Consider the following 25,166-nt stretch of genomic DNA (forward strand, 5'->3'; position numbering starts at 1 on the left):
TTTGCCTGTCAGCTGAAGCTTCATATTAGCTGCCTTTTCCTGGAGAACCAGACACATACATGTTTTGATAAACATTGCAACGGAATGCTTACTTGTTGATAAGGACAAATTCACATCTTGCAAGAGGAGCAACAAGAAACAGGTGACCAACAAACTGACCAACCGTGTATAACATCCCCTTCACATGAATACTTCATATAGAAGTGGCAGATCATGAGGATCTTGTCCTCTTTGCCCCTTTTCGTCCCTTCTGCTTATGGTGACATTAGGAGAGGACCTTGCTAGTCGTCCCTGCAAACTGAGGCCTACTGAGAGACTGAATCCAGCTCCGGTTGGCTGCAGAGTCCAGTCCAGGACTTCAGGTGCCGGCTCTGCAGTTGCTGAGACTTTCAGGATTGGTTTTGTATTATTTTCTCTACTCTTAATATAGCATTAGTAAAACATTGCCAGTTTTTCCAACTCTCTTCTCTGTGTCCTTCTTTCCCTCCGGATCGCCTGTCCTGAGTGGGAAGGGGGGAGAGGGAGGGGCAAAAGGGGGAAGTGGGGGGGAGACGGGGTTAACAATACATCTGCGACACGGCGGCCGTGGGCACCCCGGGGCGGGGCACGAAGCTGCTGCGTCCCCCCAGTTCTGGATCCCCTGACCCAGAGCAAAGCGCAAAGCGCTCCCCTCCTCCGGCTGCCGACAGCCAGCCCGGCTTCTTGCACAGCCCCCTGGTTCCCCCTCACCCCGTCCCCCCAGTTAGTCCCAGGGGTGTTTCTGAAGCCCATGGACACCTCAGCCCCACCCGGGGGCAGGATGGGCCTCTGCTGGCTCTGCCCTGGTGCCCACTGGTTTGCTCCCCGTGCTCCTTCTGGGGGGGCCTGGATACCAACTGGATCCACCTGGGCACCCCCAAAGCGCCTTTTTAGCACTTATTTTTCTCCTGAAAAAGCAAACACAGCGGGGCTTTCTGCCATCCTGCCCCAGGGACTCCTCTCAGACCACACCGGTGCTTGGTTTCCCATCGCCATTTATTGCAGCCGCTGCCTGCTCAGTGCCCGGGGCGGTGGGACCAGGGCCGGGACCCCGTCCTGCCCGGCTGTCAGGGGGTTGGTTCACGGCGGGGGGGCGGGATGGGCGGCAGCAGCTGCGGTGCCAGGGTGAAGCGTCTGGGAGACGAGACTGGTAGGTGCTGCAGCACGGCTGATCTCAGCGAGGAGCGGGTGCCTGGGGGCGAGGGGCAGGGTCAGCCACAGACACCCACCAACAGGGTCCTGCCCCCACCCTGAAGCACACAGGCTCTTGTCCCACACTGCCCAGCACCACCCCCCATGTCCCCCCAGCTCCCTCCAGCTCCACCACGAGGACCGGCTGCCCCAGCAGCCAGTGCTGCCCCCACAGCCCAGCCCAGACCCCAGACCCCCCTCCCACCCCGCCCAGCTGTGGGCACAGACCCGTCCCCCCAGACAGCGGGGTGTCCTCTGCCCCCCGGTGCCCTGACAGGGCCATACTTGGCCGGTTCCTGGAGGTCGGGGTGTCTGGGGTGGCCCTTGGCATTGTGGGCAGCTGAGAGCCCCCCATCATGGAGAGCTGCTCGTCCTGCTGGTTCCCATCAGTGCCGTCCTGGCCCGACAGCTGCATCGCGTCCTTCTGGGAAGGGGAGAGCGTGTGACCCAAACACGGGGCCCCGTTCCGCATCCCCCAGCAACCCTCCCCCAGCCAGCTCTCCCCGGGGAAACTGAGGCACGGATGGATCCCCCCACAGGCTCAGATCCCCCTCCCCACCTCTGTCATCCCTACCTTGTTGGGGCTGCGGGCACTGGGTTTGGATGGCCGTGGGGTGCTGGGCGGTTGGGGCTGGAAACGCGGGGGCGTGACGGTGTGTTGGCCTCCGCAGCTCCGCGGAACAGTGGGGTATCTACACTCGCCCGTCCGCTCCCTGTGGGACAGGACATGGGGGTGCTCAGTGCCCGGCAGGTGGCACCCCGTGTGTCACTCGACGCCAGGAGGGGTCGGGGGGTGCTCCATGTTCAGGGGGCAGTTACTCACGGTCCAGGTGCCAGCATGTTGAGGGGCCGGTCGCAGGACAGGCAATGGAAACCGGGCAGCAGCTGCCTGGAGGGGGGAGAAAAGGGCTGGGGAGCTCCTGGGGGGCACAGCCCCACCTGCACACCTGCCACAAAACGCCTCTGCACCCACCCCCCAAGACTGGTTCAGGAGGGCTCCTCCCGCACGTGCCCCCTCATTGTGCCGCCTCTATCGCTGCGAAGCTGCAGCTGGCAGGAGCACAAGGCACAGCCACTTGCTCAGCATCCCCAGGGGCGCTGCCCACGTGGCTCCCACGCCAGGTACCACACCGGCACGAGCCGGGACAGCCAGCAGGAACAGGGCCAGCACTGCCAAAGCCACCACTGTCCCCATCGCACTCACTTCCTAATCCCAGCGGCATCGTCACGCTCTGCCTGCAGCGCCTTCTCCTGGAGCTGCCCGCTGAGGCTCTTCCACCGCTCCTCCTGCTGCTGCCGGAACGCCCCCAGCTCCCGGCGGTCCAGCTGTGGACGGGTGACACCCTCAGCCAGCTACCCCAGGATGGGACATGGCGGTCCCCTGGGGCACAGCCGGGAGGGGGGACCCTCGCAAGAATGCTGCCTTAGGCTGCCAGGCCCCCAAGGTGCCAGTTCTGCGTGGAGGGGACGAGCCCTCACCTTGCAGTCCATCTGTCTCTGCAGCTCTCGCTGGAACTGGTGCCAGCCCTTCTCCTGGCCCGTCACCTGGCTCGTCACCTCCTCCATCATCTTGGTCAGCCGCTCCTCGCACGCCTCAAGCTGGCTGCGACTGACTTTGTCAGCCAGGGCGGCTTTGTCTGCTTTCTAGCAACGGGGAAAGGCAGGAGAGCGGTGGGGACAGGATGCAGGGACAACGGGAGAGGGAGAAGTGGCTACGTGGTCCTGTTCACCCCATCACCCCCGTGGCGTTGGTCCCACCAGCCGAAGGGACTCGGGGCCACAGAGGGACCTGGCAAGGGACCCGCAGCCGGGCTGGAAATCCTCCCTCCCCCTGGCTGGTTCTGCCAGCCAGCACCCAAGGGACAAGGGGTGTTTGTCACCCTGCCTGGGACACCCTTGGCTGGCACCAGGGCCCCTCGAGCCCGTACCTCATCGATTCCCAGCACCAGCATCTCCTCCTTGTCTGCTTGCTTCTTCTCCAGCCTCCCCAGGGCCTGGGACAGAGCCTTCCAAGGCAGACAGCAGCCCGTGATGCCACGGCAGGGTCGGAGCTGCCCCCCGGCCAGCCGAGCACCCCCTGCCTCCCCACCCCATCAGAAACCTCCAGGAAAGGCATTGGGAAGCTGTGCAGGGCTGCGAGCAGGGTGGCAGGGGGACAGACCCCTTGGGGTCCCAGCCTGGGCTCTCCTGCGGGTTACAGCCACCCACCTTGATGTCATTCTGCTTCTGCTGACGATCCTGCTGGAGGTTTGCAAGGGCCGAGCTCAACTTCTCATAGTCCTTTTGTAGCTGCATGATGCTGGCCTGGAGGCACTTGAGTTGCTCGTCCTGCTGCAGGGACTAAGAGGACAAGGCGGTGCTGAGCAAGGGGGTGGCTGCCCCTCGGGGACAGACCCAGGGTATTTTGGCTGGTGGCCACGGGCCCTCAGTGCAAGCAGGACATTTGCTCCAAGGCTTTAGTTCCCTTCCGTGCTGCTGACTCTCACAAGCCAATTAGGGGGGCAGCGAGGGGCTCCCCCATGTTGAAATGTCTGAGGGGTCCTGGCAGCTCAAGCCCCCTACACCACATCTCCTTACCTGTCTCCTCCACTTCGGATGACTCTCCACCTTGCTGCCCGCCTTCTGGACCAGGGACTCCACCTGCTCCTCGAGCTTCTCGCAGCGCTGGAGGAGTTTCCCCAGCAGCACCCTGGTGTCCGGGCTGCAGAAGTGGCACCCTGCGTGTTCGTGTCCCCCGCTCTGCGCCGTCGTCCTCGGCTCGTCCACCTGCTGGCAGGGGAGGAGGAATCAGCTCTGAGCCGGGCTGGATGCCGCCCACAAGCCCAGGTGCCGTGGAGGCTCCATGGCCCCGTCCAGCCAGGGGACGTGGCCGGGACCCCGCCAGGACCCCCCCCGAGCCAGCGGGGGCTGGGAGCGCTGCCCCCGGGCCTCACCTCTGCCTGCAGCTGCTGTGCTGCCTCCATCACCAACTTATTCACGTACTTGGCCGCAAACTGCTCCAGCTCGGCCTGGGTTGGCTCCTGCTGCTTCCCCAGCTCCTTGCGCTCTGCCTTGACCTTCTGTCCCTTGGGCCTGGACAGCGAGACAGGGGCAGGGGCAGGCTTAGCCTTCGTGGGGGTGTCCCTCGGCCCCCAAACTGGGATGTTCCCAGACCCCAGGCTCCCTCACAGCCCTGCAGGTAGGAAACCCTCTCCCATCCTTTTACCGTGGCTGTTGGGTCATCTGGCCACTGCCGTCTGCTTTCCTACCGGCTCCAGACCCCCTCGTCTTTCTGGGAGTATCCTCCACCTTGCTGATCTGGGAACGGCAGTGGTGGGGGTGAGGGCACAGCCCCCTGTGTCATTCTGGCACGGGGAGCCTTCAGCTGCCCCCTCCCTGCCCAAACTGCTGTCCCCACAGCCCCTCGGGGACTGCTGCCGGCTCACCTTCTCCTTCTCCCCGTGGAGGGCCCTGGCCATGTCCTGCAGGAAGGACACCTGGCACCTGAGGTCGGCCAGGATGCTGGTGATGCTCTGCCGGCCTAGAGGGACATGGTGCAAGGGGATGTGCTGTCGGTGAGGGGGTCTCACCCGTGGGGCCAGGCTCTGAGCATGACGAGCCCCTGACCCAGGGTGTCCCCACACCAAACAACCCCGCCAGCCCCCCCGTGCTCTCACCTCCCTTTGGGAAGAGCCGGCGCACGTCCTCAAGATCTGTGCTTTCTGCTTTTGTAGATTTAAGCTGCTCCACCTGTTCCTTCAGACCAGCGCAGAGCTGGCCGAGCTGCCCAACCTGTGACAGCACCTCCCGCATCTCCGACTCGTAGCTTGAGGTGCTGGTGGAGCCCCAGGGCTTGGCCGGCTCTTGGGCATCCCCTGGGATGGTGGCTTTGGAGCTGGAGGACCCAGGCTGCACCCCAGGGGTGGTGGTGTAGGTCCCAGGGGATCCTGCCTGCATCCCCGCGGTGCTGGCCTGGGCATCAGGGGCCCCTGGTTGTGTCCCCAGGGAGGTGCTGGCCTGGGTGCCCGGGGATCCTGGCTGCATCCCCGGGGTGGTGGCGCTGGCACCAATAGACCTCTTGTGAATGGAGGGAGCGCCTGACAACTTCACAGGGGTCGCTGGTTGCCCCTGTATCCCTGCTTGCATCCCCGGGGAGCCAGACCCTGCAGTCCCCTTGCTGGTCTCCATCCCAGGCTGTGTCCCACGTCCCTTTGGCTCCAGTGCTGAGCTCCTCCTGGCCTGGCTGTCCATGGCCACCTGGGTGGGCTCAGCGGGGGCAGACTGGCCCCCACCACCCTCCTGGGAAGAAGAGGCAAAAGGCAGCAGGTTTACTGGCAGCTGGGCAGCCTAGAGGACAGACCCCAGAACCCCCCGCCATGTCCCCAGTCCCCGTCCCCAAACCACCATCTTGCATGGCCAGACTCGTGTTGAAAACGAGAGCCCAAATGCAAAGTGATCACGGGGTCAGCCCGGCCATGGAACCAGAGGGATGGGATCCCCAGGGATGGAACCCCCAGCATCACCGCCCAGCACCCCAGCCCACAGGCTGTGCCCCGAGGCAGGAGGGCTGGTGTCCCCGAGGGAGCGGGGGACGCAGCCGCCTCCTGTCCCTGCGCAGCCCGGCAGCGTCCCGGGGCTTCCCCTGGAGCTGGGCGAGGAGAGGGACACCCGCTCAGATGTGGGAGCGGGATTTAAAGAGTATCCCCGAGTGAACTGGGGCACGAGGCAGAGGGACGCTGGGCAGGGCTGTGCCTGGGGACCGCGGCTGAATTGCATGGGCAGAACTTTATCTCCCCTCCTGCCCCTCCCACGGTTCTGTTTTGAGGGCTCTCTAGTTCAAAAGTGCCTTAGCAACTCCTGGGACACCCTTCCCATCTTCCCTCCTGCTGCCCTTCACGCTGGTGACACCGATGGCCGTGGGGCAGGGGCACAGTGTGACAGGGCAGCAGGAGCGGGGAGGGACGAGGGCCCAGCTCCCTCCCGGGGCACCAGGGGATGCTCACCAGGCCAAGCGTCTCCTGGATCTCCTGGATGTCCTCCGCCAGGCCGGAATGCGCCTCCTGCAGGGCATGCATGTCCTCTGCCAGGCCGACATGTGCCTCCTTCACCTCCTGGATGTCCTGTTCCAGGCCAGAATGCGCCTCCTGCATGGCCTCCTTCATCTCCCGCACGTCCTGTTCCAGGCTGGACTGCGCCTCCTTAAACTTGCTGATCTCCTCCCACAGGTCCTGGAGCGAAGCCCTTTTCTGGGAGAGCGGGTGGGGGGTGAGCCCAGGGGAGGGTCCCTGGGGACCTGGGCCCCGCTGTGCTCTGCTGCGGGAGCTCGGGCTTAACCCAGCCCTTGGGCTGAGGGCGGCACGACGGCAGCGCGGAGCCCGGAGGAGGGGGCGTCTCGTGGGGGAGCACCCAGGGACCAGCAAGAGCATCTACCTTGGGGACATCTCTCTTCTCCTCTTCCGTTGTTTTTGGCATGGCCTCCTTGGCCACGGAGGAGACCTTGGAGTTGCTCCCGGTCCCCTCCAGCGTGTCCTTCTCATCCAGCTGCTGCTTTGGTTTCCAGAGGTGCTGCCCTGTGCCCAGGGCTCCATCCTCCTCCTTCTCCTGGCCAGGCTGGGCCTTGCTGTCCTGGTCCTTTGCCAGGCCGGGGGCCGGGCTCTGCCCTGGCTCCAGGACAGACAGCTCCTGCTGGCCCAGCTGCCCGATGATGGCCTCAAGCAATTTGTGCAGTGCCACCAAGTCGACAACCCCCAAATGGGGTGTCCCCATGGCGGCGTTCAGCATCTCCAGCAGTCCACGTGTGGCCATCGCTGCTGCTCTGCCCGAAAACACTGAACTGGATGTGGGAAGACGGGAGCTCTTCTGTCCGGAGATGATGTTGGAGGGATGGGCAGCCAGCAGCCTTTCTCCTCCTCCTTCTTGCCACAGAAAGTGATCCAGTCACCAAACAGATCCAAGTGCCAAAAGCAATCCGAGTGATGAAAGTGATCCAGTCGCCAAACAGATCCAAGTTCCGAAAGTGATAAAACCACCAACAGCAGTTCAACCACCAGAAGTGGTTCAACCACCAGTAGCGATCCTACCACCAAAAGTGATGCAACCACCAATAGCGATCCCACCACGAAAGCAATCCAACTGCCAAAATGAGTCCACCACCACAGTGATCCCACCACGGCAAGTGATCCCACCACGGCCAGTGACCAAATGGGCGAGGGGCACAGGTGACAGGGGACAATATAGTGTCTCTGTTGCCTGGCAACAGCCGCCCCAGGAGCCAGCGGGCGCCGCCCTGGTCCTTTGTGATGAAGTCACCCACGGGATGGGAGATGCTGAGGCTCCCTCCTGCCTTTCCCACTTTACCACCCACAATGCAGCTGGTGACACCTCAAATGTTGTGGCAGGTCACTGCAGCCCGTGCCCAGATTCAAAGTACAATCAGACAGGTCATGGGGAATGAAATCTCATTTCACTCAATTAAATACCCTCAGTTTTAATTGCAGAAAGAATGGCTTTATCCGTGTTGTGCACTAAATGAAACTCTCCCGACGTCTCACCCTTTCCTTTCCCCATGGCACAGCTGGCCTCGGAGGCGATTCCCCTTGGCGGCAGATGGGCAGCGACTGGCTCACGAGTGCACCAGCACTGGGAACCTGGGCTGAAAACAAGGTCAAAGTGCCTGGTTTAGGACGCCTTTCCCTGCGGTTCATCACGCAGAAGGGTGTCTTTTGAGAGGGAGCTGTTCTGAAGGGATTTCTTCTGCCTCTCTTGACCGTTGGCACGAGCCAGCGGCTGCTGACCAGGAAATGTGCTCATCGCTTGCTCCCTCAAGAACACTGCTCTGGCCTTTGCAGCTAGAACGACATAAACCAGAGGATGTTTCCTGTCACCTCTGCAAGAAGGTGGTTCAAATGCAAAGGCTGATCTTGCCCGTAAGCAGCACAAACTGCTCTAGAGACAGCTCTTTGCTGGGGATGGAGCTGCGAGAGAGGTTCTCCAGCTGGCACGGCTGCCTCCCTTTTGAAACACGGGCAATCTTGTGCTGGGAGTCCCGTCCCTCAGCCTCATGGCTCTGACATCTCCTCTGATGCTTCAGAAACGCTGCTGCTAGCTACACAGCCATTGCAAGATCCTTTTGCACTGCAAACTGAAGCTGCTCCATAGCTGAAAGGGAGACCCCAACACAGAAAGCAGGGCTGCCATGATTCCTCTGAGAGTGAACCCCACATCCCAAAGAAAGCCGGTCCTTAGAGATGGCCAAGTTTGGAGCAGCGCTGTCACACGTGAGCTGCGAGTCACACAAGGAAGAGTTCCAGGGGACGGAGCGTGTCCCCAGATGGTTTTTGCCAGCGCTGACTGAGGAAGAGGCGTCCTGTCCAGGGACCTCTGCACAGACATCTCCAGGCAGAGCAAGACACCGGGGGGCAACAGCCCCTCTCAAACCCCAGTTTTGCACCCCAAGTGGCCGCACGGCAATGGGCAAGCGTTCATCCCGGGCCAGAGATGCTGGCTCCAGAAGTCATGGCTTGCTCCTGGGAGGGTCTTCTTGTGTCAGAACCTCCTGTGTTTCGCCACGCATTTTTCACTGTCAATGACTTTCATTTCTTTTCCCTCTACGCTCTCCTCCGGTTTTGCCGTGGAGAGCAGATGCCAACAGTCTATTCCAGCCTTATGGGATCTTGCAGACTTCTCCTTTGCTGTCTGTGGTGCTGGTGATTGCCTTCTGCTGCCCCTGGTTCATGTTGAAGATTAATTCCTGGCAGACGCGGTTGGTGCTGCTGAGCAACACTCTTGGCTTTGTGCTAGTGCTCAGTAGGACACCTACAAGGAAGCAGGTGTCAAAAACCTCTCGGTTCTTGTGTTGAATGGTGTTGTGAGGAATCATTTAACTTCTCATTTTCATCGTGAGCTCCTGGGGTTTTTGGCAAGACTGGCCTCAAAAAGGGCCGGGTCTGTCCGGGGGGGAGGTGGGGAGGGCACTAAATTCAGCTCAGTGCTCAGAAAGCAGGGGCTGTGCCGGGAACCGCGAGGGGCCCGGCCAGCGCCTCGTGTCCCGGGGGCCCTGCCTGACTTTCTGTGTCCTAATGGGGTGCGAAGTGGAGCAGGGGACAGGGAGCCGGGTGAAGAGGGTCCTGAGGGACCCCAAAACTCTCCCCACCCATCGTGCTGGTCCTCATTGCATCACCTCATCCCTGCCCGGGGCAGCTGGCATCAGAGCAGTGTCCCCTCCCCAAACCCGCTGCACCCCAGCGCTCTAAGCACCCTGGATGGTCCAAACTGTTCTTCGCAGCCCGAGCTGGCCCTGCCTGGGCTGGAGATCCTCCCCAGGCAGCCCCCACGTTCTGGGGGTGCCACCCAGACCCTGCAGCGCTGGGTACCCCAATACCCACCAGAGCTCGGCTTCGAGCATCCCCTGGTGCGGGATGCAGCCAGATCTTCAGTGATGGGGAGTTGGCAGGTTGGGACTCCAAAAACCATCCATGGCCGATCTGACACCCCCGCAGATGTGCACCCCCAGCAACACACCGGCCACGCCGCCCAACTTCCCCGACGCTCTGGCCACGTTCTCCAAGCTGCGAACCCCCGAGAGCCACAGAGCAGCATCAGCCCCATCACCTCCATGGCCTGTGCCCCCGGGAGCTTCAGTCCCTACTGCGCTTCCTCACCCACAACCCCCAGCCCGCCTGGCTGCCCCCTCCTCACCCACCGCCCACGGCCTCCACCACCCCCTGCCCCCCAGAAAGCCACGGCCACCATGGACAGCCAGAGACCAGACTGGGTTGGCGGAGGTGGGGGGGTCAGGGGGGTCCCGGGCCAGGGTGTTGGGAGCGGGGGCTCCCCTGAGAATCGCACTGGAACAATTTTCTAGGTATTATTTCTAGGGTGGGGGGCACACACTGCTGGGGAGGGCACTGGCCCTTGAGAGCCTCTAGATGGTCTTTTCTCCCCTCATTTTTTAAAAATATATATTTAATATATATAAATCTAGAGAGAAGGAGCAGCAGCACAGGGGTGGGTGCTGGGTGGGGGGGGTTTCTTAACGCCCCCTCCCACCAGCATCGCTGCAGCGTGGCGGGAGAGCGAAGGGGACGCAAATAACGAAGAAATCAATGGCCAGAGGCAGCTGTCGGCACCCAGGTCATGGCTATGGGGGCACCCTGGATTGGGGGCACACAGCCGCTGGGCCCCCTGCCTCTGCATGTCCCAGACCCCTGATGAAGCCCCCAAAGCAATCCCCTCCTCCGGCTCCCATTACCCTTTGTCCTATCATTGTTTGCCCCCGAGAAGAGCCTGGCTCCATCCTCATGGCACTCACCCTTTATATATTTATAAACATTAATGAGGTCCCCCCTTAGTCTCCTCTTCTCCAAACTAAAGAGACCCAGCTCCCTCAGCCTTTCTTCATAAGGGAGGTGCTCCACTCCCTTAATCATCTTCGTTGCCCTACGCTGGACCCTCTCCAGCAGTTCCCTGTCCTTCTGGAACTGAGGGGCCACAACTGGACACAATATTCCAGATGTGGTCTCACCAGGGCGGAGCAGAGGGGAAGGAGAACCTCTCTCGATCTACTAGCCACCCCCCTTCTAATACACCCCAGGTACCATTGGCCTTCCTGGCCACAAGGGCCAGTGCTGGCTCATGGTCACCCTGCTGTCCACCAGGACCCCCAGGTCCCTTTCCCCTCCACTGCTCTCTAATATGTAATTTCCCAACCTATACTGGAACCTGGGGTTGTTCCTGCCCAGGTGCAGGACTCTACACTTACCCTTGTCAAATTTCATCAGGTTATTCCCCGCCCAACTCTCCAGCCTGTCCAGGTCCCGCTGGATGGCAGCACAGCCTTCTGGCGTGTCAGCCACCCCTCCCAGCTTGGTGTCATCAGCAAACTTGCCGATAGCGCACTCTATTCCCTCGTCCAAATCGTTAATGAATATACTGAATAACATTGGCCCCAGCGCTGACCCCTGAGGCACTGCACTGGATACTGGCCTCCAGCTGGACTCCGCACCATTGACTACCGCTCTCTGGCTTCTCTCCTTAAGCCAGTTTGCAACCCACCTCACTGCTCTGTTGTCCAGACGAAGCTGTTCCATTACTTTCCCAGGGACAGAGCTGAGGCTGACCGGTCTCTAATTACCCGGGTCCTCCTTCTTGCCCTTTTTGAAGACTGCAGTGACATTTGCTTTCCTCCAATCCTCGGGCACCTCCCCCGTTTCCCAAGACTTGGCAAAGATGACGGAGAGCGGTCCAGCAGTGACTTCAGCCGGCTCCCTCAGCACCCGCGGGTGCATCCCATCCGGACCCGTGGATTTATGGATGTCCAGACTATTTAATTGCTCCCTAACCCAGTCCTCATCGACTAAAGCAAACTCCTCCACTGACCTGGCTTCATCCGGGGTCTCAGGGGTACAGGGCTCCCCAGGACGGCCTCCGGCAGAGTAGACAGAGACAAAGAAGGCATTCAGGAATTCTGCCTCCTCTGTATCTTCTGCCACCAGGGCACCCACTCCGTTCATCAGTGGGCCTACATTGCCTCTGGTGTTAGTTTTATCTGCTATGTATTTGAAAAAGCTCTTTTTGCTGTCCTTGACCCCTCTCGCCAGCTGTAATTCTAGGGGGCCTTGGCTATCCTAGCTGCCTTCCTGCATCCTCTAACAGCAGCCTTATATTCCTCCCAAGTGGCCAGCCCCTGCCTCCATGACCTGCAAACTCTCCTCTTCTGCTTGAGCATACCCAACAGGTCCCTGTTCAACCACGCAGGCCTCCTGGCTCCCTTCCTTGACTCCCTTCGTGTGGGGATGCTCTGATCCTGAGCGTGGAAGAAGCAATCTCTGAATGCAACCCAGCTATCTTGGGCCCCTTTTCCTTCAAGCAGTCTTGCCCGTGGGATTTCCCCCAGCAATTGCTTGAAAAGGCCAAAGTTAGCCCTGCTAAAGTCCAGGGTTGCAATTCTACTTGCTGTTCTGTTCCTGCCACCCAAGATGCTGAACTCCACCTTCTCGTGGTCACTGCAGCCCAGGCAGCCCTCAACCTTTCCTGCTTCGACCAGACCCTCCTTGCTAGCGAGGATGAGATCCAGCAGTGCACCTCTCCCAGTCGGCTCCTCCACCACCTGCATGAGGCGGTTCTCACCGATGCACGGCAGGAACCTCCTGGACTGTGGCTGGCTGGCTGAACGGTCCTTCCAGCAAACACCAGGGAACTTAAAATCCCCCACAACAACCAGGGCCTGTGACCGTGAGGCCGCTCTCAGCTGCCCATAGAAGGCCTCATCAACTTCCTCAGCCTGATCTGGTGGCCTGTAACAGACGCCCACAGCAGTGTCACCCCTGCCAGCCTGCCCCTTGATCCTGACCCATACACTCTCAACTCGCTCCTCATCCGCTCCTGGGCAGAATTTAGTACACTGTAGCTGCTCTCTCACATAGAGAGCAACTCCACCACCACGCCTGGCTGGCCTGTCTTTACTTCATTTGACGAGGTTAGTTGTAATCGTTTAGTTTCTCGCTGACAACACGTCTCTTAATTATTAGTTAAATACAAACTAAGCTCTCAGCTCCTAAACAACGTGTTACTTAACCTTCCGTCTCCCTCTTGTCGTGCAGAAGGAGCTAAAAGGTGAAAAACGTCCCCTCACCGCGCAGGCGGTCAGAAAGCATTTCCCTCACGTCAACCGGTTCCTGAGGGCCGCATCTTGTAGAACTTCACCGCAGCGTACGCTGACTCGGCAGCTTCTCTTCAAAAGCGGGAAGAGAAAACAGGGACAGGCGTCTGAAAAAACAAGGCAGAGAACAGAGCAGCTGGGAACACCGTGTCATTCGCACGTGCACGTCCCACAAGCCCCCGAACGTGGGGGGGCTCCCCGAGGAAAACAAAGCGGGGGCAGCGCCCCAAACAGCCGCAGCCCCGGCCCGCAGGCCGGCAGCCGCCCCCCGGCACGGCAACGCTTCCGGCCGACCCGAGAAGGGAGCCGTTCGTGCCGGCCGGTATCGACACCCCCCTTTTCCAGGCAGCTCGGAGAACTCCCTTTGCCAGCGTTGTCCTGGTACGTTTCCCTCGTCCGGCTGCTCTTGTCTGTACCCCGCGTGCACCATCAAGATGGTTTTCTAGGCACGTTTCCCATTGCCTCGTTCGCACAGAGCTTCTAAATTCGCTCTTACCTGTTCGTCCGATCTCGACAGAGCGCTTCAGCTCCTCGCGCCGCGAGGCGCCGCTGCTCTCCCGTTGCTTCCAGCAACCGGAGCATCACGTTTAATCTGCCTCCCTTGTGCCGTTAATACACTTTATTCTTTTCAAACGGCTTCAAGGGCCCGCACCCTTCAAGAAACCTGCTTAGAATCAGTGCAGCCACTAATCTTCTTCTCTTTGCGTAACTCTACAGCTCACGCGAGAGCAATTGCTTCAGCTTTCTGGGCAGAAGTCCCTGGAGGTAAAGCTTTAGCTTCCCTTACCTGCTGGGCGGTCGGCACCGCACGCCCGGCTTCACGTACCCCTCGCTTTACGCAAAGCTGCTCCCATCGCTGACCCGGGAGGCTTCGGCATCCTCCAGCGGCCGGTCCCTTCAATCCGCTTCTGCTGTTGCCGAGCAACCGCGGGCCACCGACTGCCAGACGGATCCACTGAGGAAAGAAGCCGCGCCGAAAACGTTAGCAGGAGCAATATTTACATCGTTAAACGTTTAAGGAGGCACCGAGGGAGGGATGTCGTTTGCACACCAATGGGGACCTGACCCCCGTCGGGGGGGGACGGACACCGGCACGCACAGACCCGACCGCGAACCCCCGCGGCTCGATCGGCGTCTCTGCCCCCCCCCCTTGCCGGGCGCTGCAGTACCCGAGTTTCGCCACAGGGCGGCAGCACCGAGGCGCGCCGCGGCACCGCGTTGGGGCGGCCGGGTGCAGTACCGCGCTTTGCCCACAGGACGGCGCCACTGAGACCCGCCGCGGCAGCCCCGGGCGAGCGGTCGTGCCGCGTTTCGCGGGAATCCCGCCAAAAAAAACCCAAAAAACAAACGCGACCAAACAAAAAAGCGCACAGAGAGAGCCGCGGCGCGAAAGCCGCGCCCGCAGGACACGGAACCCGCCGGGGCTCGCCCCGAGCTCCCGCCGAAGCGGCGCCCCGCTCGCCACGCCACCCAGCCCGCCCGCAACCGCGCCTTAGCTCTGCTTGTTACCGTCCCCGCGACCGACGGGGGCTGCGCCGCTCCCGGAGGGGCTGCCGCACCGGGCACGGGCGCTGCGCCGGAGGGAGACGCGGCTCCGGACCGCACGCCTCCCAGCAGCTTCGCCAGCGCGACCGTAAGGGCGGGGGGGGGAACCGGAACCGAACGCCTCCGCGCCGCGCCGGCCCCTCCCGCTCCCCCCGTTCCAACGGCACGGTCACCCTCGCCGCTGCCGCACTCACCTGCCGCCTCTTTCGCCGCTCCGTTCCCCTCGCGCTCCCCCGCCGTCCCGCCGGGCTCCGCGGGCACCGACAGCCGCCGCGCCCCGGAGACGCCCGCGGCGGGAGGTCCCCGGCTGTCGCCTCCTTCCCCTCCGCCCTCCTGCCGCCTCCGGGGAACCTCACGAAGGGCGGCCCTGAGCCGCCCGCCTCCCGATGCCCGGGCGCCGGCCGCAGCGAGCGCTCCGCAGCCGCCCCGACCCCCGTTCCCGTTCGCTCCCGGTCCCCCCCACCCCGGCCCCGGCCCCGAGACACCGCGGACCTATCAGCGCTCGCGGTTTGGGCATGCGCACTAGGGAGACCGCAGCTCCCGCCCCTTGCCGCATCCCGGTTAGCTCCCTGCGACACGTCAATCACCTCTCTCGCCGCCTATCAGCGCTCGCCAGTGGGGCATGCGCAGTAGGGACACCGCAACGCCCGCCTCTTCGGCAACATCATTGGCTGCGGGCGGCACGCCAATCAGCATCTCTCCGCCTATCAGCGCTCGAGCTTTAGGGCATGCGCAGTACCCAACCCTCGACGCCCGCCCCTCTGGCAATCTGATAGGCAGACAGAATGGTAACTGACGTGCCTAGGCAGCCAACCAGCGCTCCGCTCCTCCCGCCCTCCCGCGCCATCTGATTGGCCCGCTCTGCATCCCCAGGCTAATGGGGAAAAAAAAGCCTAGAATTCAAACCCAAATTTAAAATTGCACGTGTCTTTTCCAAGCAGGAGGAGCCTGTGATTCCACAAAAAAAGAAGGGCAAAGAGCAGGTCAGCTTATCACAGAAAGACAGGGACAGGGAGCAAGACAAGGAGACACAGAGAGAGGGAGAGAGAGGCAAAAGGGACGGAGAGGCCAAAATGAGCGCTCCACAGCCTCCCCTCCCTCGCCCCGACCCCCGTTTCCCCGTTAACTCCCGCTACCCGCCCCGGGACCCCACGGACGCGTTTGCCAGGGAGGCAGCTGTTCAAACGGGATTGAGACGGCGCGCTCTGATTGGCTGCTTTCCACCCCGCCGCGCCGTCCTCCTATTGGATGCTCCTTCCCGCGCTCCGCGCCCAGGTGCCCGCCTCAGCGTCGGACCTGACTGAGGACTGCGCAAGTTGGGCATGCGCAGTACGGACACCGCAACGCCCGCCCCCCCGGCAACCTCATTGGCTGCCTACGCACATCAATTGCCATGCTCCCCGCCTATCGGCGCTCCGCCCCTCCAGCCCTCCCGAGCGATCTGATTGGCCCGCTCTGCATCCTCACCCGCCTCGTCTGTCTTCTTCAAGCAAGTTCTGTTTCAAGCACAGCCTCTCCTTGGGGGGAAAAAAAATGCCCGCTCCGAGCTCCCAAACACCAGGCAGCCGCGGGGAAACCACTGAAAGCCAAGACCCACGGCGGCAACGTCGAGTGCCATTTGGCTCCAATTCCGATCACGCGCCTAAAAGCCTCTCTCGGCCCTACCCACGACTGCTCCTTCTCTGGAAGGACAAGCTGAACGTCCTAAACCGAAGGAACGCAACTCCACTGGCAGCCAATTTGCCTCTTCTCCGGCTTCCCCGCGGAATATCTTGTAGCGCCCTCCAACTCGCAAACGTTCTTCCCCAGTCCACGGCCCCAGAGACGCGGCATCTCCCGAGCGGCGAGCGGAATCGACCGCGCGGGATTTTCTTCACGGCGCGGAGAAGGCCACGCTGGCTAAAAAGCACGCCAGAGCACCCGAACCCGTCTGCCGCCCCCGGCCCGCGGCCCAGAGACCGGGAGCGCCCTGCCCGAGGGGCCGCGCGCCCCGCGGCTCCGGCCGGCAGGTCTCTCTCCCCTCCGCCCCCCGGCACCGAGGAGGCGCTGCCGCCGCCTCGCCCGCGCCCCCCGGCAGCGGGGCCGCCCCGGGAGAGCCGGGGGAACCCGCCTCGCCGCCGCCCCCGGGAAGGGCGCGGACGGGCGCGGGTTTAATCCCCGAGGGAGAGAGAGGCCGGGCTCCCCGCGCTCACCTCCCCAGGGAAGGCGCGGCCAACGGCCGCTCCAGCTCCGAGCGGCTCCCGCTCGTTGCCGCCGCAGGTCACTTCGGCTCCGCCGGACGCGGCCCCCGGGCAGCGCGCGCGCCCCCCTCCGTCTGCCGCAGCTCTGGCTCGTCGAGGCCCCCCGCCTCCGCGGCTCCCGCTCCCGACGAGCTCTGTGCAGCAGCCTGGGCTTCCCGCGAGGTCACAGACCCGCCGCTGCCAAAAGAACGAGGACTGGGATTAACCCTCCTAAGGAGCCATCGAGGGAGGGGTGTCGTTTGCACACCAATGGGGACCTGACCCCCGTCGGGGGGACGGACACCGGCACGCACAGACCCGACCGCGAACCCCCGCGGCTCGATCGGCGTCTCTGCCCCCCCCCTTGCCGGGCGCTGCAGTACCCGAGTTTCGCCACAGGGCGGCAGCACCGAGGCGCGCCGCGGCACCGCGTTGGGGCGGCCGGGTGCAGTACCGCGCTTTGCCCGCAGCCTTTCCTTCCTTGTCCAATTTATACAACGGCCTCGGCTCCTCAGATTCCGCCAGGGCTGCTCTACTCGCATTCCCACCAGGTGGTTCCCCAATCCCTTTCCCGCGAGCTAAAATAGGATCGGCTGACAGGCGCAAGGCAGGCTTCCCGAACTACACCACAACGCAGACGCAGGCTGGAGCTGCCCTGCCCGGCACACGCTGGCATCGCACGGTAAAGGTCCCCGGGCCCTTGACCCGCGCCAAGGGCGCGGTTCCTGGACGGCCCTTGCCCTTAGCAGAGCTAAACCCCCCGGCCCTGCCATTCCCGGCCCCTTCCCAGCCCTCGCGCCTCCACTTAGCTTTCAGAGGGCCGAGGGACCGAACCCATCTTCGGCAGAGGAAAACGCCACGTGCGCCAACGGCCGTCTTCCCGCGTCGCCGGGTTCCTCTTCAGCGCCTGCAGGAGCACGAGAAAGCACGCGCTCGCTAAGCCACGCCGGCACACGGCGCCGCGGGGCAAACGCCGAGTCCGTCCGCGACACCCACCTCCTGCTGAGCTCCAGGGCGGTCCGGTCGGCGTGTCCTGCCGCTGGCGCGGTCACAAACCCTCAGCGCTGGTGACGCCTAAGACGGCGAGAAGCAAAAGAACTGTAGTGCTTGGGACAAACCAGGAAGTTGCCACTTTCCCCTTCGTCACTGTTCTGGTTTTGCTAAAAAAAAAATTTCTCTTTCAGTGAATTTGCCTGTCAGCTAAAGCTTCATATTAACTGCATTTTCCTGGAGAACCAGACACATGTTTTGGTAAACCTAGCAATGGAATGCAAACTTATTGATAAGCACAGATGGACATCTCGTGAGAGGGGCAACGAGAAGCAAGTGAGCAAGAAACTGACCAACTGTGTATAACATCCCATTCACATGAATACTGCATATAAAAGTGGGAGATCACGAGGATCTCGTGTGCTTTTCCCTTTTCCCTTCTGCTTATGGCCGACATTAGGAGAGGACCTTGCTAGTCGTCCCTGCGAACTGAGGCCAGTGACAGACTGAATCCAGCTCCGGTTGGCTGCAGAGTCCAGTCCAGGACTTCAGGTGCCGGCTCTGCAGTTGCTGAGACTTTCAAGATTGGTTTTGTATATTTTGTATTATTTTCTCTATTCTTATTAGTAGCATTAGTAAAACATCTTTAATTTTTTTCCAACTCTCTTCACTCTCTGCTTCTTTTCCTCCCAATCGCCTCTCCTTAGTGAAAAGGGGGGAGAGGGAGGGGGAAGTGTGGGGAGGGGGGGAGAGGGGGTTAGCAATACATCTGCCAGGGTTTTATTGTCACCCCACAATCTTAACCCTCAACAGATAAATTGGCGCCCAACGTGGGGCACGAGAAAGGGGTAAATTTGAAGATTTTTGGCTTTTCTACTGCTCTGACGTACCGTTCAGTTTTCTTGGCACGGTGCCAACTCATAGAGTTGTGATACTCGGGCGTCCGTTTGCTTTGGATATTAGTTAGTTGTATTAAGGCAAAGTGAATTACACTGATTTAAAGATGTTATGGCATAAGTTGTATCAGTTATTTTCTACACTGTGCTCACTGATTCCATATCTGTGTTGGGCTTTCTTTTTAAATCGAAGTATTCATTATATAACAACAAGGAACTGGACAATGGTCATGATGATACTGTGTGGTTTGTCACTGGTTTATTTCATTATACTGCAGCCGCTAATGAATTTCTACTCGCTTCTGCTTTACCTTGAAAAGCCTCCAGGAGAGATTAAAGAGCAGTACGGCTCTGTGTTTGCTAATTGGTCAGGCGAATCTTTAGAAAGGCTGACTAACAATACTTTCGTTTTTTCGCTAGGACAGTTCACAAATGTTTTAGAGAACTTTGAATATCCTTGGAGTTTTGATAGAACTGTGATGGTGTTATCTGGTTTGCTGAATGTGTGTCAGTTTGTGCTTCTGTTAAGAGAAATGGCGTTCAACAGGAGGTTTGCGTCTCTTTGTTGTCCTGAGATTTGCGGTGCGTCTTCGGAAGCTTTAGCAAAAAGCACTCCGAGCCGCTCGAGAAAGAGCAAAACAGCCAAAGCTGCCGCTGCAGCCACTGCCCCCCCAACGGCGGCTTCGCAGGCTGAAGCTACAGCTCCTCCGCAGAGTTCCTCTGCCAAGGTCGCTGCAGATAACATCCCTTCTCCAGCCTCAAAGGCTAACAAGGCAGCCCCCCCTTCTTCACACACTGGGCACTGTTGCTGCTGTAACCACTGTGACAGTCATTCAGACTCTGGAAATAAATCAAATGATGGTAAACCCATATCAGCATCAGTTGCTGGTTGTAAGAAAGTCACTAGAAAGACTACCCGTGCAGCAGATGATGGCACAGGGCCAACATCAACCCAAGGTGCACCATCAGGACAGGGAGGAGATGAAGTGACCACCACTCGGTCCTTTTCTCCAGGTGAGCTGAGAGATATGAGAAAAGACTTTAGTCGTCGTGAAGGCGAGAATATTTTAACCTGGCTGCTCCGATGCTGGGACAATGGGGCAGAAACAATTGAATTGGAAGGTGGTGAAGCCAGGCAGCTGGGATCTCTGTCAAGAGATTCCACCATTGATAGGGCAATTTCAAGAGAGTCTAATGCCACTAGTCTCTGGACCCGACTCCTGGCAGCTATGAAAGTAAGATTTCCCTACAAGGAAGATTGTATATCCAAGTTAGGGAAATGGAATACTATGGAGAGAGGTATTCAGTTCCTGAGAGAATTAGCTGTGCGAGAGATCATCTATTTTGGATCAGACAACCAAGAGGGGACAGACCCAGATAGAATCAATTGTACACGATCTCTGTGGCGCAGATTTGTACAAAGTGCACCCCCTGCATATGCTAAGTCATTGGCAGGAATGGTCTGGTCAGCTAGAGGTCAACAAGAGATTAATGAAGTGATTGAGCAGCTTCGGAACTTTGAGGACAGCCTTGCTGGTTCTCTACGGGCTTGTGTCTCCGCTGTAGAGAAACTGTGTGAAAAATCTGATGACCGGTTTGAAAAGATATTGCAAGAAATCAAAGAACTCAGCGAAGACACATACCATTCACGACCTGCACAAACCTATGTTTCAGCTATTAGGAAAAGGCGTTTCCAATCTCGAGAGAGAGGACAGAGGCAGCCCACAAAAAGAGGTTCACTGTGGTTCTTCCTACATGAGCAGGGAGAAAACATGAATAAGTGGCATGGAAGACCTACCTCAGAACTTCAGGAACGAGTACGTGAGATAAAAGGAAAAACTCCTAGGAAGGTGGCTGCTCCAGTTTACAAAAGGAGCAGAAGAGATTCTGATGCTCTTGAAGGAACCTCTAATTCACACCCAGAGACTGTGCAAAACAGAAATTAGAGGTGCCCTGCCTCCAACCAGGTGGAAGAAAGGGATAACAGAGTATATTGGACTGTACAAATACTATGGCCTGGTACAACACACCCCCAGGAGTACAAAGCTTTAGTGGACACTGGTGCTCAGTGCACAATAATTCCTTCTAATTATAAAGGAACGCAATCCATCAATATTGTTGGAGTGACTGGGGGATCCCAGGAACTGACTGTTGTAGAGGCTGAAATGAGCCTAACTGGAAAAAACTGGCAAAAGCATCCCATTGTGACTGGTCCAGATGCTCCGTACATCCTTGGCATAGACTACCTCAGGAGAGGGTATTTTAAGGACCCAAAAGGGTATAGGTGGGCATTTGGTATAGCAGCTGTGGACACTGAGAAAATTGAACAGCTGTCTGATTTGCCTGGTCTTTCAGATGATCCTTCTGTTGTAGGACTGCTGATGGTTGACGATCAGCAGGTGCCAATTGCTACCACGACGGTGCATCGTCGGCAATAGCGCACCAACCGAGAGTCTTTGATTCCGATCCAGAAGTTGATCCGTCAATTGGAAAGCCAGGGTGTGATCAGTAAGACTCGCTCACCTTTTAACAGCCCAATCTGGCCAGTGCGTAAGTCTAGTGACGAGTGGAGACTAACTGTAGACTATCGTGGCCTGAATGAAGTTACACCACCACTGAGTGCTGCTGTGCCTGACATGCTAGAACTGCAATTTGAACTGGAGTCAAAGGCAGCTAAGTGGTATGCTACAATTGACATTGCTAATGCATTTTTCTCTATTCCTGTAGCAGCAGAGTGCAGGCCGCAGTTTGCTTTCACCTGGAGAGGCATCCAGTACACGTGGAATCGCTTGCCCCAGGGGTGGAAACACAGTCCTACCATCTGCCATGGGCTGATCCAGACCACGCTGGAGCAAGGTAAAGCTCCAGAACACCTGCAATATATTGATGACATCATCGTATGGGGCGACACGGCGAAAGAAGTCTTCGAGAAAGGTGAGAGAATAATTCAGATTCTTTTGGATGCTGGTTTTGCCATAAAACGAAGCAAGGTCAAGGGACCTGCACGAGAGATCCAGTTTTTAGGAATAAAATGGCACGATGGCCGTCGTCAGATCCCAATAGATGTGATCAACAAAATTGCAGCAATGTCTCCACCTACTAATAAAAAGGAGACACGGACTTTCTTGGGCATTGTAGGTTTTTGGAGAATGCGTATTCCTGACTACAGCCAGATTGTGAGCCCTCTCTATCGAGTGACTCGTAAAAAGAACCAATTTGAGTGGGGCCCTGAACAACGACAAGCCTTTGAACAAATGAAGCGTGAGATAACTCATGCGGTGGCCCTTGGACCAGTTCGGACTGGACTAGATGTTAAAAATGTGCTCTACACTGCAGCCGGAGATAATGGACTTACCTGGAGCCTCAGAAAGCACCAGGAGAAACGCGAGGTCGACCCTTAGGTTTTTGGAGTCGAGGATACAAAGGATCTGAGGCCAACTATACTCCAACTGAAAAAGAGATACTAGCAGCATACGAAGGAGTTCGAGCTGCTTCAGCAGTGATCGGTACTGAAGCACAGCTCCTCCTGGCACCTCGACTGCCGGTGCTGAGCTGGATGTTCAAAGGGACGGTTCCCTCTCCACATCATGCAACCGAAGTTACGTGGAGTAAACGGATTGCACTGATCACGCAACGAGCTCGAATTGGAAATCCCAGTCGCCCAGGGATCTTAGAAGTGATTACAGACTGGCCAGAAAGCAAAGACTTTGGGATGTCTCCAGATGATGAGGAAGTAAAACGTGCTGAAGAAGCACCACCGTATAATACCCTTTCAGAGACTGATAAGCAGTATGCACTGTTCACAGATGGATCCTGTCGTCTTGTAGGAAAACATCGAAGGTGGAAAGCTGCTGTGTGGAGTCCCACACGACAAGTTACAGAAGCCACTGAAGGACAAGGTGAATCTAGTCAATTTGCAGAAGTGAAAGCCATCCAGCTGGCTTTGGACATTGCTGAACGAGAGAAGTGGCCAATACTTTATCTCTATACTGACTCATGGATGGTAGCAAATGCCTTGTGGGGTGGCCACAGCAATGGAAGAAAAGCAACTGGCAGCGCAGAGGTAAACCCATTTGGGCTGCCACACTGTGGCAAGACATTGCTGCTCGGCTAGAGAGCCTGCCTGTGAAAGTTCGGCACGTAGATGCTCATGTGCCTAAAAGTCGAGCCACCGAGGAACATCTAAACAACCAACAAGCAGATCAAGCTGCTAAGATTAAAGTAGCTGAGGTGGACTTGGACTGGCAACATAAAGGTGAACTTTTCCTAGCTCGGTGGGCCCATGATGCTTCAGGGCATCAAGGTAGAGATGCAACATATAAATGGGCTCACGATCGAGGGGTGGATTTAACTATGGACACTATTTCACAGGTTATTCATGAATGTGAGACTTGCGCCGAAATCAAACAAGCGAAACGGTTAAAGCCTGTATGGTATGGGGGGCGATGGTTAAAGTATAAGTATGGAGAAGCTTGGCAGCTTGATTATATTACACTTCCACAAACACGTCAAGGTAAGCGTTATGTACTTACAATGGTGGAAGCAACCACTGGATGGTTGGAAACATATGCCGTACCTCATGCTACAGCCCGAAATACCATCTTGGGCCTTGAAAAGCAAGTCCTTTGGCGACACGGTACGCCAGAAAGAATTGAATCAGACAATGGTACTCATTTCAAAAACAGTATTATAGACAATTGGGCCAAAGAACATGGTATTGAGTGGGTGTATCATATTCCATATCATGCACCAGCCTCTGGGAAAATTGAAAGGTACAATGGTTTGCTAAAAACTACACTAAAGGCACTTGGTGGTGGAACCTTTAAAAACTGGGATTCACATTTAGCAAAAGCCACTTGGTTGGTCAACACCAGGGGATCAACCAATCGAGCCGGGCCTGCCCAGTCAGAAATCCTACGGACTGTAGAAGGAGATAAAGTCCCTGTAGTACACGTGAAAAACATGTTAGGAAAGGCAGTCTGGGTTAATCCTGGCTCAGGCAAAGGCAAGCCCATTCGTGGGATTGTTTTTGCCCAGGGACCTGGGAGCACCTGGTGGGTGATGCTTAAGGATGGAGAATTTCGGTGTGTACCCCAAGGGGATTTGAGTTTAGGTGAAAATATTCAATACTGAACTGCATGATGTGAATTGCCATGCTAACAATGTTTAATAAGTGTTTTTCAGATCAAAACAGTGATGACGAAACCAGAGCTAGCTTCTTCGAGTGGCGCCTGACAACTTCTTCGAAGTCGATATCTTTAACCCACAAACAGTGGTCATGAGATGCACTTGTACCATTTTTCCTGCCCTGGGAGACTGTCGTGACAAAATGAACTTAATGAACTTTTTAAAGGATGGTCTACTGATTAATTACTCCTGTGTATATATGTACATATGTATATATATATATATATAGTAGTAGTGAGTAATTAGATTGTATTGATAGATTGTATTGATAAGGTTTAAGCATTCAGTGAATGGCATATTATAAGGGGTGGAATGTCCTGGTTTTGCTAAAAACAAGTTTCTCTTTCAGTGAATTTGCCTGTCAGCTAGAGCCTTCATATTAACTGCATTTTCCTGGAGAACCAGACACATGTTTTGGTAAACCTAGCAATGGAATGCAAACTTATTGATAAGCACAGATGGACATCTGGTGAGAGGGGCGATGAGAAAAAAGCGAGCAAGAAACTGACCAACTGTTTATAACATCCCATTCACGTGAATACTGCATATAAAAGTGGGAGATCACGAGGATCTCATGTGCTTTTCCCTTTTCCCTCTTCCTTATGGTGACATTAGGAGAGGACCTTGCTAGTCGTCCCTGCGAACTGAGGCCAGTGACAGACTGAATCCAGCTCCGGTTGGCTGCAGAGTCTAATCCAGGACTTCAGGTGCCGGCTCTGCAGTTGCTGAGACTTTCAAGACTGGTTTTGTATATTTTCTATTATTTTCTCTATTCTTATTAGTAGCATTAGTAAAACATCTTTAATTTTTTTCCAACTCTCTTCACTCTCTGCTTCTTTTCCTCCCAATCGCCTCTCCTTAGTGAAAAGGGGGGAGAGGGAGGGGGAAGTGTGGGGAGGGGGGGAGAGGGGGTTAACAATACATCTGCCAGGGTTTTATTGTCACCCCGCAATCTTAACCCTCGACAATCACCCACAATACGAAAAGACATACACAATAATAAGCACTCAGATAGCGGTTGTCCATACTAGTTCCCTCGCCATCGTTCACCTTGACTGAGTTCTGGGAGTGACATTTGAAAGATCTACCAGGGTCCACCGCACACTGCAAAGGTTCTGTGGACAACACACTGTTCTGTGGGTGATCAGGGAGGCCATGAGCCACCCCGTAGCTTGAAAGACACTCTGCCTTATGGTCCTGCTGCTTCCTTCAGAAATGCTAAAACTCCACCTACAGATACGAGATGCTCATCCTAACCCCTGGTAGATAACCTGAGCATCCTAGGAGGAGAGATTGTATCAGCAACTTGTTACACACCAATACAAACCAAGAATTAACACCCCATCTCCATTGCAATCAGGAATTTATGGAAAACACCAAGTACCAGGAATTGATGCAATAAATGAAAAATAGTTACAAACATACTTTCAACTACAGCTGCAATTGAAACTCTTCTGCTCCTGAAGGTCCTACCTCAAGCAG

The 25,166-nt window shown here is 57.4% G+C and overlaps 1 protein-coding gene across 6 annotated transcripts; it reads right to left on the bottom strand.

Moving 5' to 3' along the window:
- Window positions 1-996: 996 nt before the first annotated feature.
- LOC135579721 (uncharacterized) lies at window positions 997-12,907 on the bottom strand. Of its 6 annotated transcripts, XM_065066559.1 has the most exons (17): window positions 12,764-12,902; window positions 9,573-9,755; window positions 6,619-9,003; window positions 6,192-6,434; window positions 4,866-5,487; window positions 4,635-4,729; window positions 4,415-4,506; window positions 4,143-4,281; window positions 3,787-3,978; window positions 3,418-3,549; window positions 3,138-3,215; window positions 2,689-2,853; window positions 2,414-2,535; window positions 2,033-2,098; window positions 1,784-1,922; window positions 1,495-1,633; window positions 997-1,210 (listed from the first exon to the last, which is right to left on the bottom strand). In XM_065066559.1, exons 3-17 carry the CDS (start codon window positions 6,991-6,993, stop codon window positions 1,086-1,088), a joined length of 2,724 nt encoding a protein of 907 aa, XP_064922631.1. In that variant the 5' UTR covers window positions 6,994-9,003; window positions 9,573-9,755; window positions 12,764-12,902; the 3' UTR covers window positions 997-1,085. The 6 variants fall into 6 exon arrangements, with proteins under 6 accessions (XP_064922631.1, XP_064922632.1, XP_064922633.1 ...); XM_065066560.1 differs by lacking the exon at window positions 9,573-9,755 and having other exon boundaries at window positions 12,764-12,907; XM_065066561.1 differs by lacking the exon at window positions 9,573-9,755 and having other exon boundaries at window positions 12,821-12,839.
- Window positions 12,908-25,166: the final 12,259 nt, after the last annotated feature.

Source organism: Columba livia, chromosome 6 (genome assembly GCF_036013475.1).
Source record: "Columba livia isolate bColLiv1 breed racing homer chromosome 6, bColLiv1.pat.W.v2, whole genome shotgun sequence".
NCBI lineage: Eukaryota > Metazoa > Chordata > Aves > Columbiformes > Columbidae > Columba > Columba livia.